At 39.6% G+C, this 15226-nt stretch overlaps 1 protein-coding gene across 1 annotated transcript; it reads right to left on the reverse strand.

The window, feature by feature from the left end:
- Positions 1-557: 557 nt before the first annotated feature.
- On the reverse strand, positions 558-13249 carry LOC121416919 (inositol-3-phosphate synthase 1-A-like). Its single transcript, XM_041610447.1, has 8 exons — positions 12989-13249; positions 11165-11326; positions 10352-10481; positions 5669-6066; positions 4834-5076; positions 3843-4116; positions 2639-2777; positions 558-2095 (listed from the first exon to the last, which is right to left on the reverse strand). Exons 1-8 carry the CDS (start codon positions 13097-13099, stop codon positions 1840-1842), a joined length of 1713 nt encoding a protein of 570 aa, XP_041466381.1. The 5' UTR covers positions 13100-13249; the 3' UTR covers positions 558-1839.
- Between the last annotated feature and the right edge of the window lie 1977 nt (positions 13250-15226).

Below are 15226 nucleotides of genomic sequence, written 5' to 3' on the forward strand. Positions count from 1 at the left end.
GCTTATTAAGAACAAAAACAAACCTAGTAATATAGGATTTGTACAGTGCACATATCAAGGCGCTCCTATATTATCCCCCTAAGCTAGTCTACTGATTCTGGTGCGCACATCTTTTTGAGGAATTACTTCCTGCCGGTACCCATTACCTCACCTGGGTAAAGTGCAGCACAGTGTGGATAAATTTCTTGCTAAAGGAAAACACACCGTGGCAAGGATTCGAACCCACGACCCTCTGTTTGAAAGCCGAGAGTCAGAACCACTAGACCAGGACACGCCCACTTGTGTACATTGCTTCATATAATGGTCCCTTCGGTGGTGGTTCAATGCTTAATGCTTCTGGCAAGATACAAGGTAGTAGACTTACGCACAGAATTTTGAACATTACACCATGGCCCGTCTTAAAAAAAGTTAAGATTGATCCAAACGGATCATTCTCTGACAATGTCCTTTGTAAACAAAAAGAAGCACTTTTAATTTTCAAGAAAACAATAATTGTATGAATGAATATACATCATATTTGGAAAATATATTACATATGTCTATTTTGATGTTGATGATACTGGCTTTCCATAGTTGAAGTTGATCGCATCAATCATAACTCTTTGTAAGACAGGGCCATATCTATCCCCCACATCCCCTATTTTTTTGAAAAACAAGTTAAACAATAGACACCACTCGCATACATCCATGACATCATACTATTCAAATGGGGGGAGGACGCATATTACTGCATACTGATCAATAAGATTACACGTTGCATATCATGTACTCAACTGCATTTTTTTTGGGGGGGGGGCTTTGTGCCAACATTTACATATTAGCAATGTGCCATAATGATGATTGGATAGCTTGCCCTGAAATGGACTTAGCACTTTATTGCACCAAAGTACCACCCTGTAATAACATCACTTATTGAGAAGATTGACCAATTGCCAAAAGGTTACAATGCCAGATCACCAGATTTGGTACATTCAACCTCTGCATTTACATGATTGAAGACTTCCAAGGTATGTACACTTAATGTAATTTCTACACGATCTCATCTTTGGAACAAGGAAAGGAATATATACACCAAAGAGCACAATTTCATCCACCCCATGATTTGGAAAATATGTTGAAGAAACCGAAACTCGGTCCTTTTGAATTCTTACATACCTACCAGGGATGCAATCAATGCCGGCCCCAAGGCCACATTTTGCCAGCCTTGACCTTATCAAGGCCACATCTTGCCAGCCTTGACCTTAGCATCAAAGCCACATTTAGCCAGCATGGCCCTAGTGTTGATTCGTGTGTACAAAGTCTATGGGGGAAGGTTATCTCCAGCAGCCTTGACTGGGCAGTACCGACCTTGACTACGATTCCTGTCCCTTCTGAGGTAATAATTTGGACTTGATACAATACAAAATGTCACTGCAATGGTTAGATATAAAGCGAATTTGGCTGAAACATGGCGATTGAAATACTAATGCTTGCCCTTCAAAGAGGGATTGGTGGTGTTATTACAGCGCATACTGCCAAAAACAAAAGCATTTGAATTACCGAAGAAAGAATGTGGTCTCTGGTTGTCCCAGCTCCTCCAGCAAGACCTCAACACAGCAAGGCAATTTGATTTTTTTTAATCGCCACAACCACTGTCAGTAATTGGGGAGTTTGAAGCCAGCAAGGCCACTAAAGGCAATCAAATTCATTGCCTTTGGGTAACACACGTCTTTGGTGGTGATGTCAGATGAAACTGCCATTTACGAGTGTGTTGATATTACTGACTGTCGATACTGGTAGAGAGTCTTTGGTGGTGGTGGTGGTGGTGGTCACGTCACAGCCGTAGTCGCCTCCATCCCGTTAATGAATCGCTGCCATACCATTGTGCAGTACACCATTGCCGTTGACGAACTCAGACGTTGCCACTTTTGCTTTCTTGTTGATCGGTTCGGGTTCTATGATATGGCTGCCATTCTGCAGGGCGTGGCCGTTTGTAAGGCCATTGGTGTACAGTTCTGAGGAAAGGTCATTGGTGCACAGTTCTGGGATGGCCTTTGGATTGCTAAGTTTGTGTTCCAGTAGCATGTTATTTTGTGGAGGAAGTCCAATACAAGCCCTGTATGAATGAGGCGAAGATAAATACAATATAAGTAAATGGAGACAAGGTCTTTAAACAAACAGATAATGGCCATAATCAAATAAGTCATACATAAAAAAAAAATTATTTCCAGAAATTTTTTTCTTACCGGCTTCTAGTTAATGTGGTTAAGAATGTGCATGCCAAATTTCGGCGAGATCGCGCAAAAGGTAGCCAAGATCAGAAGGGGGGCCCTCCTGGCCTCTCCCCCTCAGTCCTCAACACATCTCACATAGCCCAGTCCTTTTACTGCTTTGCTTACCTAAATATGTTTCCAATGCAAGCACGCTGTTTGAAGAAAGCATTGATGAGCGGTGTACCCTTAGGAACCAAGGGTGCTTTGCTTACCTAAATATGTTTTAAATGCAAGCTATCTGTTTGTATACAAAGCATTGACGAGCGGTGTACTCTTAGGAACCAAGGGTGCTTTGCTTACCTAAATATGTTTTCAATGCCAGCCCGCTGTTTGAATAAAGCATTGACGGGCGGGGTACCATTAGGAACCAAGGGTGATTTGCTTACCTAAATATGTTTTCAATGCAAGCCCTCTGTTTGAATAAAGCATTGACGAGCGGTGTACCATTAGGAACCAAGGGTGCTTTACATAGATAGCTCAAGATTGAAAGTACACTGTGGAATTGTTGGTATTCACTTTGGCAAGCTGTGAGGGGAAAGAGAAGAAAGTTTACCATAAATCAATGCATTGAAAATATAATTGAAAATTATACATAGACACACTCACTTGAAAAAATTGAAGAGGAAAAGAACAAAACAAGACTAAAAACACCAGCAAGCCAAATAAAACTGTGGACCGTTTCATAAAGGACTTGTTGGACGTTTTGTTTGGCATGTCCTGTTTTATCTGACAGTTACCATAGTAACAGTGCTTCTCAGCCAATCAAAATCAAGGAAAACTGTCAGATCTGACAACTTGTCAGATGAGCATGTTGATGAAACGCCCCAAGGTGTTAATTTTTCTAATGAAGCAACCATTGGTGAAATGTAGAGACCACAAAGAAATATGAATTTTTACTTTGCAATTTTCATAAAATTTTCCCTCAACAAGATTCAAAACTGACTTCCTACATACTGAATTGACAACCCTGAAGACGGAAAGTCAACCTACGTGAAACATCGAGTCTACTATCTTGCTCTTCCTACCACTCTATTCGCCGACTAAAACCAGCCTTCTCTCACCTACTCAAGCCTCTACTCACGCCTGCCTACTACTCAGCTTTCCATTCCTTCTGGTTTTGAGGACTATATTCATTTTGAAAAAAATACTACTTTCAAACCTCCAATTATTGAAGGTTTTTACTGTAACACCATGTAATGTAGTCCTGAAAAGGACTGTTTGTTATTCTTTCTTGATTGTATGTTAGCTCTGAAGAGAAGTGTTATCGACGTTTCGACCAGTACGTTCTGGTCGTCATTCCTTCAATATTCCCTCCACCATGGAACCCTTCAAAGATCATCAAACCTCCACTTTCTCGCCTTTCCAATTCACCCCCATTTCTATCCATTTTTCTTATTTCAGCCCCTCCAGGGTCCCGTAACACAAAGCTTAGCAATGATTGTAAAACATTTTTTCTATGATTGATTGCATTGACTAAAATGTACAATCAATCATGAAAATCTAGCTTACGATTAATCGCTAACCTTTGTGTTACGGGACCCTGGACTTCACACATGGTGTACTGTAAACCTCTTCCTCAATCGAACTTACCTGATTTGAACTCTATTCTCTGGCACAGCTCAGTGAGAATGACAAGGTCCAAAATGATGGGGGTGGCAAGGAGCGAATCTTCACAGGTATTATGGAGTGATATAGTGTTCCTACCGCCCATCATGATCTCGGAGGTGTATTCGTCTAGCGCCCTCTTGCTGTCTGCGACGTAAGGGACGTACTTGATGACGACACAGTGGTCGGGTTTCTTGCCGTCCGGGTAGAGGATAGGGTTGGATGCCACCATGTCATCAACGACATTGGATTTAGAAATCTGAAAGAGAAAAAAATGAAATGTTCTGATTCATGCAATCAAGGACTCTAGCCATCTGTTGCTATTCCAAGACTGAACAAAAAGTAGAGTTTCCATGTTGATTTCTCAGGGGACATTATGGTCTAGTAGTTCTGTATTTTGTCTTTCAATGGGAGGGTTATCGCCTATGGGTTTACTGTACTAGACCCATGTGAGGTAAATCGGTACCAGGCTGGATTAATTCCTTTATTTTGCACTGAGCGCTGGAAAGTAGCTCAAGTTTAAGGCATGGAAATAATAAAAGATAATTTCTAGATAGATGGTGCTGTACAAATGCCTGCTATTCTTATTATACAACTCCCACGAATGTTCTGTAATCTAATTGGTCCAAATCGGATCAAATGATATTCAGCAAATTGCACTATTGCATTCAAAATGCACTATCCTGCACTCTGACGTCAGAGTGCAGGATAGTGAGAGGTCTGGAATTATCTAGAATTTTAATAAAATATAGCATTTGGGGCAACTCAGTAACAAGGGGGATTGTATAAAACAAACAATGCACACATTCTTGTGCATAGAGGACCTAAATAATGAACTCTGTGCTCAACTCACCAAATGGATATGCTGCACTCGGTCCTGCGGACCTCGGTGCAGTATATCCATTGGCTCTTCTTGCACATCATTTGGCCCTGCATGCACGCCCCTACGTAAATTATTTGGATAATATTTACTTGCCTCTTTTGACCTGAACTGTTTAGGAGCTGATAGGTTCTTGCCATCATTGTTCCCAAGATGGTTGTAACTGACGATCGACACCGGCTTGATTCCAGCACCAACAAGAAAGTCCACTAGGACAGATTTGATCTTGGTCTGTCCCGACTTGAAGTCGTCTCCAGCAATCATCACCCCTCGTCTCTCTGCCATCTCAATGACACCAGGTACGAAAGTGTTCTGTGGAGAGCCGTTGATGTATGCAACCTGCAGCGTGAAGGATACAAAAGCGATTTCAACAAGAATCCAAATTTTATGATTCATCCCTTTTAATAAGCATGATAAATGGCATCAGTTTTTTTTTTCAAAAAACAAAAATGAAAATGAAACTAATGCCAAGGACAACATGTGAGCAATTATCGGCACGAATATAAGTTTGACAGCCAAGATCATAAGGCTGGTCTGGGAGACCCCTCCCATGTTTTATTAACTACCAAATGAGCCTGGCTTAGTTAAGGTTAAATCAGGGTCATTGAAGGCCTTTGTCATTGATATCCCATTGATCGACTTGATGCCTCTCTTATTGGCCTCCAGGTGGGCGTTTCATAAAGCTGTTCGTAAGTTAAGAGCAACTTTAAGAACAACTGGTGATCCTTTCTAGTGGTAAATGGTATTATCGTTGGTGTATTAAGGTTCACCAGCCTTGATTAAAATTGCTCTTAACTTACGAACAGCTTTATGAAACGGCCCCCTGGATTTGTCGTGCCCTTTTATTTCTAATCCATTTGTGCTGTACAAGTATAGAAATGAGGCAAAGCAGTGTCGCCTTAAAAATATAAAAAATTGAAGGCCTGTTTACCCCTTCTAATATTGAAGCCACTGCAAAGAGTGTCGATGGCGACACCTCCCCAGCATTGGTCTCTATTGACCTCATGAGGGCGTGCTCTGTGTCGTTCAGTCCTTCACCAACATCACAGAACCTCTCTGTGTTCGCGGTCCATAGCACTATCACTTTGTCAACCTTTTGTTTAAAGTCACGGATGTCAGAACGGATCTTCTCAACGAGCTCCGACTTCGTTCCGGAGAGGACATTGTCGGCGCGGTCTTCTTGGTTGGCTGCGATGAAGTCGGGGATATAGACGGATGGGCGGGGCTTGAGGGTTGCCATGTGCGGGCGGAGTTGTTCCTGCAGACTCCAGTCCAGGACCTGGGCCCGTTCCATGGCTTCGGCAAGATTGAGGCGAGAAATGTCCCAACCTAAACAGGGAGAGAAAGAGAAAGTGAAACTAAAGAGAATGATTTCTATTAAAGCAAAATACATGGAGGAAGATTAACAGCTTTCAGAGTGAATACTCCGTTACAATGAGGCTGATTCTTCTCATTCTCCTTATTTACAGAGTCGCTAAAATTTTGTTGATCTGACAGAGAAGTTGGTGAGTAAGACATCTCAAAGATGTCAGCTGATGTCTGTTCTGTTACAATTGAATAACATTTTCACGACTCAAATCTCTCTTGGAAACAGGCAAAAAGTAATGTTTATTTTTCTTTTTAGGGGGCTACTTTTCCCAACTTACTAAATATAAGACTTACAACCTTGATTTTGATTGGCTGCTGAGCCCTGTTACCATGGTAGTTGCCATAATGACAAAGTTATAACAGTTGTAACTCTTTATGAACTGGGCCCCAGGGCTCTTTTCAGCAGTTTGGGGGCAAAATCGCCACGAGCACCCAGCTTGGAAATGAATTGAATTGAATCTATTGTGACTACCCAAGGTAAATACAAAATGTGGCCTTCATCTGCTATAGGCAGGTTCCTGTACACACAATCTGCCTCCATGGAAACAATTTTATTGTTCACTATAAGCAGGTGGCTGCTATAGAAAGGCGGCCGCTAATTTGGGTTTGACTGTACTATACAAACAACAATCCATTCGTCACAGCGCCATGAAGATCACCTTCACACCAGAAGACAACAAAGCAAGATATCATACTTGCCTTTATCATGCCTCATTATATTTACTTTACACTTGTCGTGTTTACACACCAAACTATCTACACATCACAATTCATTAAATCGTGTAGATTTGTTGATGGCAGATGTGTAAACACAGCCAGATCCTATTTCTTTTGTGAATAATGTTTTTCTAATATGAGTGACCAGAGTCTAAGTATACTTTCAAAAAGTTTTTTTTTTACTGCATTGTTTACAATTTAAATATTATCTTTAATTATCTTTAATTAGGGGGTAGTTTGGTTATAAGTTTTCTCAAGATCACATTCAAAGATGACACAGTATCAAGCTGACTTTGTTTTGGTTTCCATTTTGTTCGGTCAAAAGTAAATTTAGAAAAAAGCCATCGTCATTCTTCCAACGAGTCCTAAAGCATTACAATCTGTTAACACAAGATTTACTAAGCATCCCTTGTGAATGAACATTTTATTTCTTACACTGTAACATAGATCTAGTGCATTTTATTTGAGAAAATTTGCAAAAGCAAGCAACAGGTGGGAAATAATTATCATTTTTAGGGGCTATCTTTTATCTGCTTGGGTGGGGGGGGGGGGTGGAGCTATTTCGTTAATTACAAGGGTGACTTTTAGGGGCAATAAGCAATTATAAAGTAGACTGTAAATGCAAATATCATTATTCTGCCAATGTGCCAGAATTTGACCTTCTAAAAAATCTATACCGTTTTTGAGAGAATGCAAGTTTTGGGGCGAACATTCTGTCTAGACTCGCCCAACAACATGCATTTTTTTTTAATCTTAGGGGCAATTAGGGCAAAATGGCTGGTCGCCCTCGTCAGACCAGCCAACCTTCTACAACCAAAATAAGAATTCTTATAAGGAGAAAATAATCGTTTAAAAAAAAAAACTATTTAAAAAAATTTCTCAATGTAACAATCGCCAGCCTGATGCAGTGAGATCGATTAAAAAACATGTGAAATGACTCTACTTGAAAACTTGATAATTCACCATTTTTAATAAACAAGTGCTCGTAGGCAAGAATTTACTTGTTCTTTTCATGCAACAAGTCACTGGCCCGACAGTGATTTTTACCGGTCAGGGACTGTAGGACCGGCACTAGTGTCACGTGCTGTGTATAGGTAAATTGCCAATTCGTCTACTGCCATCCCGTCCACTCACCACATGGTCTACATTCATTTCGTCCATCAACATTTCGTCTACCACCCATTTCGTCCAATCACCATTTCGTCTAATAGCCATTTAGTATAATAGCCAGTTAGTCTATAGCCAATTCGTCTACAACCATTTCGTCTACCAACCATTTCGTCTAAATCCATTTGGTCTAATGCCAAATCGTCCATTAACCAGTTCGTCCACCGTTCATTTGGTCCAATAGCCATGTCGGCTAATTTCAGTTGGTCCAATATCCACATCGTCTACTTATCAACTCGTCCAATTGCCATTTCGTCTAATAGTCATTTCGTCCATCAACCATTAGGTCCAATAATCAGTTCGTCTACCAACCAAATCGTCTACTAACCATTTCGTCCAATTCCCAAATCGTCCAATAGCCATTTAGTCTAATAGCCATTCGGTCCAATAGCCATTTCGTCTAATACAAATAATTTGCGTTATCCGAGGAGGGGAGCGAAATGACTTTAATACCTTGAAATTATTGATGATATTAGTTTTAAAAAAACCCTAAAAACTATGATGATAACTACTATCGCAAGGGTCGATTCAGTGGGTACAGCAATTCAGGCACCCCCACCCCCCCTAAAACGCACACACACACATATAAAAGGGGGAACTAAGATGGGGAAAATGGAAAAGGGTCCTTTTATTTTAATTTGTCGCTCAATTTTTATTTAAAAAAAAGAAAGGAGAATATTGTATTCCGATATCAAAATACGATAAACAGATGAAAGACAATATAGCCTTTTAAAGAAATATTATTGATCAATATACCCCCCACCCCCCAAAAAAAGAGCTCTTCCCGATCTGTCCTATCTTCTTTCCCTGTACTATCCTCTCCCTTTTTGTTCGTTTCCCGTCGCTAGAAGCCCGCCTGCGCCTAAAATAAATGTAGGCCTAGTAGTATTGACAATAACGATGAGTATAATGTTTGTGATATACTCATGCTGTAGCAATTAATGGATATAATAATAAGAATGATAATCATCATAATGATACTAATAAATAATAATAATAATAATAAAATTCACAATAATACTACTAATAATAATAATTATGATGATCATATTACTAATATTAACAAAAATGATAATAATAAGGATAATCATAATAGAAATAATATACAAAATTAAAATAATTACTACTACGTAGGCGCGGATCCAGGAGTTTACAGGAAGGGGGGGGTATTGAAATCACTAGAGTAGATTTTTGGTTGTGAGTATATAGGCCTGCCGGGTATAATTATTATAACACGTCCCTTTTGCGGATCTAGCTTTTGCTAATGGGGGCAGGGGGGGGGGGGGCTGTTGCTCGAAAAATGTTCATTCATTTATATATTCCTGTCTGCGGATTGAAGAGAGTTTTTTCCGTTTTTTTTTTTTTTTTTGCTTGCGCGAGCTGATCTTTTTTTTTATAAACATTTTATTTCATGTAGGCCCACTATTATTTTACACATAAAATCGTAAGCCTTGACACTGTTTGAAATCCTGAACATTTCTCAAGATTAATAACTAATGCGAGGATTGCAAGCGCGCAGCTATATATAACCTCGATAAGACACACATTGCTTCCCCCTTTGGGTGGAAAACACTTCCATAATGCAAAGTAATCAATGACGAACAACACTAGTCAACAGTGATAAAATAAATCAAGAAGTTGAAGAGAATTGGTAATTAATTAGGCCCACAATCGCGAATAGAGTCGACTCGGGTCGTAGAGGGCGCTAGTGCAGCATAGTAGACCAGTATGCGTATTAGACGAAATGGTGATTAGCCAAAATGGCAATTGGACATATTGGTTATTAGACCAAATGGCAATTAGACCAAATGATTGTTAGCCGAAATGAGTTTAGACCAAGTGATAGTAGACCAAATGCAGTTAGACCAAATGGAACATGGACGAAATGAAAGTAGACCAAGTGGTTATTAGACCATTTGCCTTTAGACCATTTGGCTATTAGACCAAATGGGAATAGACGTAATGATAGTGGACAAAGTGGCTATTGGACCAATTGGCAAAAAAATACCATTAGACCAAATGGCTATTAGACCAAATGATAATAGACGAAATGGCTATTAGACGAAATGGTGATTGGACGAAATGGTAATTGGACCATGTGGATAGTGGACCAACTGATGGTAGACGAAATGATATTAGACCATGTGGGTAGTGGACAAAATGGCAGTGGAAGAAATGGCAATAAACCCTGTGTATAATACATACTCCATGATCAGAAATTACAAAAAAAGTAATAAATCATACAAAAAAATTATTGGTGTATTTATAGCAAACAGGAGGATCAAATACTCTAAAAAAGGTTGGAATGTCTGCCTTGTGATTCCTACATTGCTCCAAAGTAATGATTACCATTAAGACTTACCATCAAAGACAATATCATTGGGGTCCACCATGGGTAATATGTCTTTGAATGGAATATTGAGATCCCCATCCGGTCCAGATCCAAGGTTTAGTGTCGATGCCTGTGTCAAGGACCCGAAGTAGTCTGCATGCTGCAAAGAAATACAAACAAAAAATAAACTCTTTCAAAATCTGGAATTTTTTTATGGGGGGAGGGCCAACGTATCGCAACTTACTGCCTAATCTGCAACATTGGATAATCTTTAACACCATGAAGAATGGAGATTTCCAGCTACTTTCTTTTAGTAACTTAATATTGCCCATATGCAACTAAATGGCTTGAGTAGACCTTTCCGCCTCCCCTTTCTTTTTCTTTCTTTCCTTCTTTCTTTCTTTCTTTCCTTCCTTTCTGTTTCTCTCTCTTCCTTTCCCTTTTGATTTCTATCTCTCTCTTTCCTCTTCTGCCTCCCTCTTCCGATTTGATTATGATCCACGTTTATACTTGAATCCATTACCAGACTACATAAGTAGTACTCACCTGAAATGTAAAGTACTTCTAACCAAGTTTTTCACCCTTTTTTACAATTTAATCAATCCAATAATATTGTCTTTTCATGATATTTCCCGAATTGCAAATTTCAGTGAACTCATATAATGCCTTTCATGTTACTTAATTACTCTGTTATGAATTATTATGTAAGATATATTGTCTATTATCATGTTCCAAATATTGCATTGTTCATGTTAAATTTTTACAATTTGTTGTATATCATTTTGCACGGCACGTAAACTAGAAGAATTTCCAATACTTATTGAAGGATTATTATTTTCTTACCCTAATTCCTTCTTTAGTTCTCCAGGACATCTTCATCTTGTTGGCGATGACTGCTGCCGTCACGGTGCTTCCATTGTTCCCACCCCACCCCACCAGCATCACACCCAGATGTGGAACCTTTCTCCCCGTTCTGAACTTCATTCGGACGTCGATAGGTTTCACCTGAAAATATGAAATAAAAAAGATGTCCGAGTTTGATACTATGGCCCAGCTACGGCCACATATTGTCAAAACTTTGATAGCGTTGTGGCACCCCCTCCTTCTCCGTCACTCAACCACAAAAGTGGTGACGTGCGCAAGAAAAAAAAGGGGGGCTTTGGAACAGGCTTATTGTAGAGTGCCTTCAAAACAGGCTTCGGAACTACACAAGTTTGTAAAAACAGGGGTCCTTAACGGTCCGCCTGTGTGTGATTGCGTATATGCATCCCTATGTAACTGGCATACGTGCATGTAGAGTAGACCGAAAGCTTCGGTCTCTGTTATGTTAGTTATTCAGCTGAACTCCGTTGACATCACTTCCCAAATACAGAGACCGAAGTTCTAGCGCGATCTGTACAGGGGACTCCATGGCCACATGTTTATGTACTTAAGATCGGATAAAACGGAGAAGTTAATTTGCGCGACAGCCGAGGTAAGTCACTGTTTTTGTTCCTTTTAACTTGATTTTTCTCTGTTTTTTGGCAATTAATGTCAAGAGGGAATATTAATTTGCATTTTGGTCGTGTTTATTTTCAAAATTTTTATTCATCAAAAACAAAAATTGAAGAGCCCGCACGGGGGATTTTGCATTGCAAGTCCCCTACAAATGGTGGCTGCACGATAGCAAGCCGTCTGTGTAACGAGGAGAAAAAAAAATGTTAAAAACTCCTCGAAACAGACGGCTGCCAGCTGTCTAACGTGCATATACAGAGACTGAATGAAGCTTTTATGGGTCTATTCATATGGTTTTGCTGCCTTTTTAATGTTGATTTCTTTGTTGAAAAAATTGTTCATACAACCATCTAGCCCAGCAGCACGGGTGTGCTTGCACAGAGGCAGTGCCGATGGTGGGACAGTGTGCTCTGAGTCTGACTGAGGGCCCCTTTTCACCAAAAATGCAACCATCTTTCTCGCCTGGCCCTGGGATGACTTGTCTCAACTCAAGCTTGAGCTCACTTGCAGTTGCAAGTTGGGAATTGCAAGAAAATATTTGCAATCAAACAGAAATTTTCTGTTGCAATTTTACTATCAATAGTAATAGGTCAAATAAATTTTAGCTGTAGAGTCTAGCAAATCCTTTTTTTAAAAGATCAATCATGAAATGATGAAATCATGAATTTACAATGAACAGATGATCATGAATTACAAGTTGTAACGGCACAAGCAAGTCAAGATCAATCATAAATTTACACATTACAACTTTTTAGGGGCTGAAAATAGACTTGCAATTGATCGCAAGTTTCTTGCAACGCCCCATTGCATCATTTTAGGCTCATTCTTCGTTTGAACTCGAACTTGAAAAATATTGAACATGCCATAATAATGGAGGCAGATGTCTGAACCGCGGCCGCGCCCACACATTCGCAAGGCCAAGGCTCGACTAGCGGTGACACGGCTCAACGACCGGGCCAGCGACGGCCAACACTTAAATTGAGCGCTGCAGGGTGCTGGGCTCATCAAAGTCGACTCGGGTAATGCGCGTCTGGTTTTAATTTGATATAACTGTGAAATATGCACAGTTAGCTCACTTATTCATACCAATGCAGTTTCGAAAGATTCATAATGGATTCATAGATTTGAACATGAGACATAGATAACTGGAAGATGGATTTTTTGAGAAATTACCTTAATATTCTGGCTATTTCTTTCCACTTTTGTCGTCTGGTAAACATATTCAGATTCGATGTGGTCAGGAAAATACCGAACATTCGGGCTTTCTACGGTAAAAGAAGTCATGATTCCGCTGGACACACTCTGCAAAATCTTCGATATTAATCTAAAGCTGATATTAACCTCAATTTAGCAAGTTTCCGTACCAATTTGACGTTTTTTCTGAAATTACAGTCAGCTGATTTAGAACGGGTAGATGCAACGTGTGAGCAGCTACGATATGATGCGATCATGGTCGCGTCGATTCGAAATAGGGGACGCGAATATAATCAAAATTGAGACAGTATAATAAGTCGATTAATGAAAAGGAATTGCGGTATAAAATTACTATAATATAATTTAACAAATCCTATTTAAGTTAACTGCGTTTAAAAAATCTGTCCAAAATTTTGAAATACCACCAACATAAATACATCAATAATTATCTCCCCTATATATATAGTGTGATGTCGGATACCAACATTATTACTGTAGGGGTGTTTTTGCTTTTGAATTGGAGGGATCAATGCAGGCCCTTCTGAAATTCAAGTGTTCAGCTTTGCATTTTCGTGAGAACGATCGAGAACCACACAATAAAGTTGAAATGCGACCCCAAAAGTGTATTTTGTGTTCACTCATGCATTAAAGTTTAATTTAATGACTTATGAAATTTTCTCAAACAACCCAAAACTTATAATTTATCACAACGTCTAAGTTCCAAAGGATTTGTCTCTCAAAAACTGAAAAACATTATTCCGGCCCAGCCTAATTTCATACCCTTTGTTTCAGTGGACAATAGTTTTCCAACTTTTTGGTGTCATTTAAAAGTTGACTATTGGCTTCCATATATATGCAAGTGTTTCCACCCAAAGTGATATACAACTATTTGGCAGCCATTTCAAAGGTGTATAGTTGGGGAGACGTACTGTATAGCGGATCCGATCAAGGCACAATAAAAATTAAATTTTGTAAATGTATAAAATACCGTTAAAACAGAAGTGTGCCCCCTTTTGAAAGTGAAGACCTTTTTTCTATTTTTTTAAATCTATTTTACTTCAAATTTTTACGTGGACGGAATGTCCTTATTATTTGTTGAAAAAACTTTATTTTTGCCTGTCGAATTTTTCATCTGGAAAATGTGCCTCCCCCCCCCCCCCCGCATGGGAAAATCCTGGACCTGCCCTTGGGTAGACCGATTTATCCTACAACATGTATTAACTGTATGTATAATGATAAAGCCACATCAAACCATCTCTAACCCCGACCCGACAGAATGTCATTGGCAGTGCATGCATAGTGGATCCAGGTGGGGGCACATCCGGCACGTGCCCGCCCCCCCCCCCTTGAGAACTATGAAAAATGTAGACAATATAGGCTCAAATCTTAACGGTTTGTCAAATTGTTCCTGACATAAATCAACATCATTCAGGCGGGGCGTGAAAAACTGACCACTGACCCGGAAGTTTGCCTCTTTTCTTTCCATTTCCCGCCATAAACTCCCATTCCATCTTGCCACCTTTTTATTTCGCCTTTCTCACTTATCTATATTAGTCCGGGATGATTTGTACTTTCTCACATGCTCTTCTTCTTCCGTAATTGCTCTTTCCTTCATTTTCCTTTTAACTTTCTTCTTTGTGATCTCTTTCAATTTTTCTTTTCCCTTTCCCATTTCTTCCCTTCCTTTTTATCTATACCTTTTCCTTTTATTCTTTTATTTTCTCCCATTTCCGATTTTTCCGTTTTTGTTTTTGTTTTCTTTTAAAATCCGCCAGGGGGGTCAGACTGCTCTCCTGCTCCACCCCCCCCCCCCCACTGAATTCTTTGGGTTGTTGCCGATGACCAATCATTATGTTGGCAAGTTAAATTGATGCAAGGGATTAATCCGGCCGAACGGGCCTTGCCCAATTACCCGTCTCTCTCTCTCTCTCTCTCTCTCCTTCTCTCTCACCTCCCCTCTCCAAACCCCTTTTTTGATCCGTCCCTGAATGTTATTTTTGTTCATTTTTTTCCCAAATGAGACGCCAGGCGCTTAATTTTGATTAAACATTAATGACTTCAAATAAATCTTATTCATTAGAAATGTTAGATGTATCTATTTTGTTTTATTATAATGAACGGAAGACAAAATCTTCCTATGATTACAATATAGTGCATTTTCTATTTAGATTAACCTTATACGGGAATCTTATACTGCAGTCACATTCTCCTACGTAG

The sequence above is a fragment of the Lytechinus variegatus genome, chromosome 6, assembly GCF_018143015.1.
Source record: "Lytechinus variegatus isolate NC3 chromosome 6, Lvar_3.0, whole genome shotgun sequence".
NCBI lineage: Eukaryota > Metazoa > Echinodermata > Echinoidea > Temnopleuroida > Toxopneustidae > Lytechinus > Lytechinus variegatus.